Below are 5,187 nucleotides of genomic sequence, written 5' to 3' on the forward strand. Positions count from 1 at the left end.
CACTTTTTGTACCCATAATAACTACCACTTAAAATGCTCAATCTTGTAGATAAAAGGAGTGGTAGATAGTGAGACATTATTAGAATGTGGTGGTTAGTCAAAATTGCAAATCCAATGGTTGGATTTTTAATGATCTCTTTTCCAAAATTCTTCCAAGCTATCAGAAGGCCTGCAAATATTAATAATTTAATTAGTAAAATTACATTTTTGATGTAAATCATCTAAAACCTATAGTGACTAGTGTACTTGTAATGGTGCATCTATAGAAAACAAATTGGATCACTCTAAGTACAAAAAAATCATTTTTTATCATTTCATCATATTTTTGATTAATTTTGATTAATAAGACTGATTTATATTAATTTAAGTTATATTAGGTTAATTTGAGTGCATGTGTATTTTATTTTAGTTGATTGATCTCATTTTAAGTACCTTACCCCCCCAAATTTGCTCTCCAAGCTTTGTCCCAGTCCAGCATAAACTAGACAAAACTGGACACCCTGATCTTGCAATAACCCGAAGATTTGGCAACTAAAGTGAGTCATGTGGTGAAACATAGAAATGCATCTTAATGAATAAAGACTGGTTAGATTTGCACTAGTTATATGATTGAGGTATACGTGAAGATTTGGCAGCTAAATTGAGTCGTGTGGTTGGATTTGCATTAGTTATATGATTGAGGTGCACGTGAAGATTCGGTAGCTAAAGTGAGTCGTATTGGTGAAACATTACATTGCACATAGAAAAAATCTTGCAGTGAAGGATGTATGAATGTTTGTTGTATATGTACACATTCAACTTGATAAATTTGCAAAGAAAGTCAGAGAATGGTTAGGAGGTTCCACTCTTTCATCAAGAAGAACTTCTTGATATCTATGATGCCTTACATATGAGGCATTACTAGGTGTTGCAAATGCATGGAGTGAGATGGTTGTCACACAAGGTTAGATGATGGCCTAGTTAGTGAAAATCATGCATGCACTCCTCACTGACTAGAAAGAAAAATACCCACAATGATGTATGCTAGAGCCACAATATTCCAAGTATAATTTTTTATTCGCTTTCTTGTAGATGTTCTTTATCAAGCTAATAATCTTAACTTGAGATTCCAAGAAGAGCATATGGACATAGGAAGAGATGTTGATGTGTTTAATGTGAAAGAATTGAGAAGGATGTACTTGGGTAAGAAGTTTGGAAAAGGATCCACATGCCTTCAAAAAATCATTAAAAAATGCTCTAAATGATGAATTTAAATTAGTAAGACAATGTGGTCAATGTGCATCGATTAAGTTTCAAGAGCTTGTCTCTAACAGTTCAAATGTAGGTGATTTGGTTGGATGCATAGAAATTGCTAAGGACTTCATCAACAATGAGTTGTTATAAAATTTGTAGGAAAGGTTTTCTGATAACTCCTTAATCAATGCTGCCAAGCTTTTCTCTCCTCCCAAGAATTATCAAAGTGATATTGAAGATAGAGAGCAGTGTTCTAGGGACAAGTTAAATGTGCTTTCTTGTAAGTTTAGTATTGGTATATCTCCATTGGTCAATGTAGACTTTTGTCAAAGTGACCAAAGAGCATATGGACATAGGAAGAGATGTTGATGTGTTTAATGTGAAAGAATTGAGAAGGATGTACTTGGGTAAGAAGTTTGGAAAAGGATCCACATGCCTTCAAAAAATCATTAAAAAATGCTCTAAATGATGAATTTAAATTAGTAAGACAATGTGGTCAATGTGCATCGATTAAGTTTCAAGAGCTTGTCTCTAACAGTTCAAATGTAGGTGATTTGGTTGGATGCATAGAAATTGCTAAGGACTTCATCAACAATGAGTTGTTATAAAATTTGTAGGAAAGGTTTTCTGATAACTCCTTAATCAATGCTGCCAAGCTTTTCTCTCCTCCCAAGAATTATCAAAGTGATATTGAAGATAGAGAGCAGTGTTCTAGGGACAAGTTAAATGTGCTTTCTTGTAAGTTTAGTATTGGTATATCTCCATTGGTCAATGTAGACTTTTGTCAAAGTGAACTACATCAATTTGTTGCTTACTTGATGGAGTCTTATACAACCAAGCGTTTGTTTGATACTTGGACATAATGTGGTGGTGAGATGGAATGTAGACCTTTTTTGAACTTTTCAAGTTATTTCATATTGTACTTGTACTGCTAGCAAGCTCAATCATGTGTGAGAGAGGCTTTTCTAAACAAAATAGGATCAAGAGTCAAGAAAGAGCTTCACTTAATTTAAGCAGACTAGACAAGCTTATGTTTATCTCTTTCAATGAAAAAAAGGCCGAAAGATGTGGATTAGAATAGTATCTTTGAATCATAGAAAGCAATGAAGGTAAGAAGACCCCAAAGATTAGTCAGAGAGTTGATCTTTTAATCATTTGTACTTCAAAATATTTTAGTCATGAATAGAATACATTTTTGTTGAAAGTTATTATAAGTTGACTATGTGATATGTATGCTTTCAAAGAAACCCATTTATGCTAGTAAAAAAACATATTTTGTTCGAAGAACTTTTTTTTAATCAACTTAAAACAATTGTTATGTCTCCTCTTTTTATATTAAATGTCTACATTTTTGAAAATTTGACAATATGTGAATCTTTTATTATTTTATGATAATAATTCTAAAATGGAATCCAAACAATGTGGAGGAGAAGTTTGGAATTATTATTTGAACATTAAGTTACACAGGAATAAGGAATAGAATGCCAATGTAGTAGAATGTAGAAGGACACTTCCTTCAGGCAACATTGCAATAGAATGCCAATGCTAGAAGGACACACTTCCCTCGCTCGGAGAAAGGCAAGCAAGATTTTTGGCCTTCTATACCAGAAGGGTGATGGTGGATTTGCTCTTCGTTAAAAAAAATGAAGGGCTACCCTTCAAAAATGAGCCTCGACTGGGAGCGCTCAGTTGAGAAGGCGAAGTCAGATGCATGAGATGGAAAAGAGGGAGGCGTACAAGGGAAGGCGGGGAGGCGAAAGCAGACAGATGAGGAGGAGAGAGCTTGGACGACTAGGCGGATGGAGGGGCGAGAGAGGGGATGCCGGTGGCAGCATGCTAGGCCCAACATGAGGACAAGCTCCATCTCCTTCGCATCATATGAGGCAAGGCGTTTGTCTGCTGCCTCTAGTAGGCAGCCCTCCTGGTGGAGCGTCCACAGCGAGCTCAGTACCTCAGCTGAAAGGGGGCGCCCAATCGCCAGCTCTACCGCCACCGCCCCGAAGCTATATAAGTCAGACTCTTTAGTCACCATCCCTGTCTCCACACATTCGGGCGCCATGTACCCTGGTGTGCCCGCGATTACTCTGGTCTCTGCCGCCTGGCTACCGCCCTCGATCAACCTTGCCAAGCCAAAATCGCCCAGTCTAGCATTGAAGTCAGCGTCTAACATCAAGTTACTGGGCTTGATATCTCTGTGAACTACAACCATCTCCCACTCTTCATGTAGGTACAGCAGCCCAGCAGCCAACCCCTTGAGCACATGGTACCTCCTCTCCCACTCCAGCACCTCATGTCCGCCTTCACTTTTGAGCCACTTGTCCAGGCTCCCGTTGGGCATGTATTCGTACACCAGCAGCAGCCTCCTTCTCCAGCGGTCGTGGCACCACCCCACAAGCTGAACCAGGTTCTTGTGCCGTAATCTTCCTATGATGGTCACCTCTGCTATGAACTCCCGCTCGCCCTGCTTCGACCGCTGCGAGAGGCATTTCACGGCCACTGTAGACTTATCTGATGGCAATGCCCCCCTGTAGACCGCGCCGAAGCCACCTTCTCCCAGAAGACAATCGGCGCTGAAGCCGTTAGTGGCCTTCCTCAGCTCCCTATAGGTGAACTTGCGAGGACCGTAGTTTAGATTGGCCCAATTCTGCGTCCAATTTGGCAACAGATCAGACCTACTCCTGTTTCTTGCCACCAGGGTAAGCACAGTCACGACAAGTAGCAAACCTATCAGGGCTACGCCGCCGACGATCAGCCCGACAAGAAGGGCACGGGCTGTACCGTTAGCGGGGGAGACAGGGAGGCCCGCAGAAGTGAAATCCCACTTGAGAACACAGTGGGTTTCTAAAGCACTCCCGGTAGCAGCAGAGAAACCCACATAGATAATTTCTGGGAGATGCTGGCGAAGATTGATTTGGAGCTGAGAGATCACTGGGCGGACTGGCTTGGGTCCTTCATTAGCTAGGTACACATCAAGCATTTGGCCATGTCCGTCGTAGTCGATCCAGGCGCTAGTATTGGTGCCCGTGCTTGTGACGTTGCGGTCGAGGAAGACATTGTGAGGGGTGAGAGATTCGTTAAAGATGGAAACTATGCTGCTGATGTCGATGCCTACATGATTACTATCCGGATCAAAGATGTCCTTGAAGGTATCGAATTCTACCGCCACAAGCCTCGGCATGCTATCGGCGCCTCCATCAGGAGTTGCATTAAGGCTCTCATTGAAGAGACCAAGCCACTTCCCATAGCCGTTGTCAACCTGTGTTTCGTTCGCCCTATGCGAGCTCAAGAAAAATGCCATGCCACCACCGGTGGTGGCGACACCACCGTTCCCTATCGGCCCCATGTTCAGCAAAAAGGAGGTGTTGAACGATGCTGTGTAGTTGTATTTGGGATCCCAAATCCGCAGAAATTTGTAGTATGTGATTTGTCCGGCGGTGTTGTAGACTGCCGTGGAGCCCAAGCCCGTGTCGTAGGTCACCTGCAGTGCACCAAGCTGGATACCAGAGCTATTTGCAGAGAAGTCCAAAGACGGCATGTCGCTTTGTGAGAAACTGTCGAAAGAGAAGGTGAGGTCTTGCGACCGGCAGCTGGCGAGGCAAGACAGCCAGAGATGAAAGAACGTTAATGATCGGCGCAGGAAGGATCTTAGGGCAGGCGGGGTAGCCATTAAAGATGACAGGAGGGAGCTGAAGCCAGGCAGAGAAGCCATTAGAGGTGCCAAGCGTAAGAGAAAAACAGCAGAGCAGAGTGAAGGGAGGAGGGAGACTTAAAAGGGTTTCCTCGTGGTTGACTTATTCCTCGTGGTTGTGTTTACTCACGTGTGAAAGGCGAATGGGACTTCTTTTCACATGGTCGGTGCTAAAATTTTTGAATAACTTCTAGAGAAGGTCTCTTAAAAACTAAATAAGGCCACTATTTTGAATAATTTTCTAAATTTTAGACACAAACATATAC

At 42.0% G+C, this 5,187-nt stretch overlaps 1 protein-coding gene across 1 annotated transcript; it reads right to left on the reverse strand.

The window, feature by feature from the left end:
• Window positions 1-2,658: 2,658 nt before the first annotated feature.
• On the reverse strand, window positions 2,659-4,975 carry LOC147638437 (putative L-type lectin-domain containing receptor kinase S.5). Its single transcript, XM_086798353.1, has one exon. It carries the CDS (start codon window positions 4,940-4,942, stop codon window positions 2,885-2,887), a length of 2,058 nt encoding a protein of 685 aa, XP_086654479.1. The 5' UTR covers window positions 4,943-4,975; the 3' UTR covers window positions 2,659-2,884.
• Window positions 4,976-5,187: the final 212 nt, after the last annotated feature.

Source organism: Cibotium barometz, chromosome 5 (assembly GCF_041138505.1).
Source record: "Cibotium barometz isolate CiBa-2024 chromosome 5, ASM4113850v1, whole genome shotgun sequence".
NCBI classification, from domain to species: domain Eukaryota; kingdom Viridiplantae; phylum Streptophyta; class Polypodiopsida; order Cyatheales; family Cibotiaceae; genus Cibotium; species Cibotium barometz.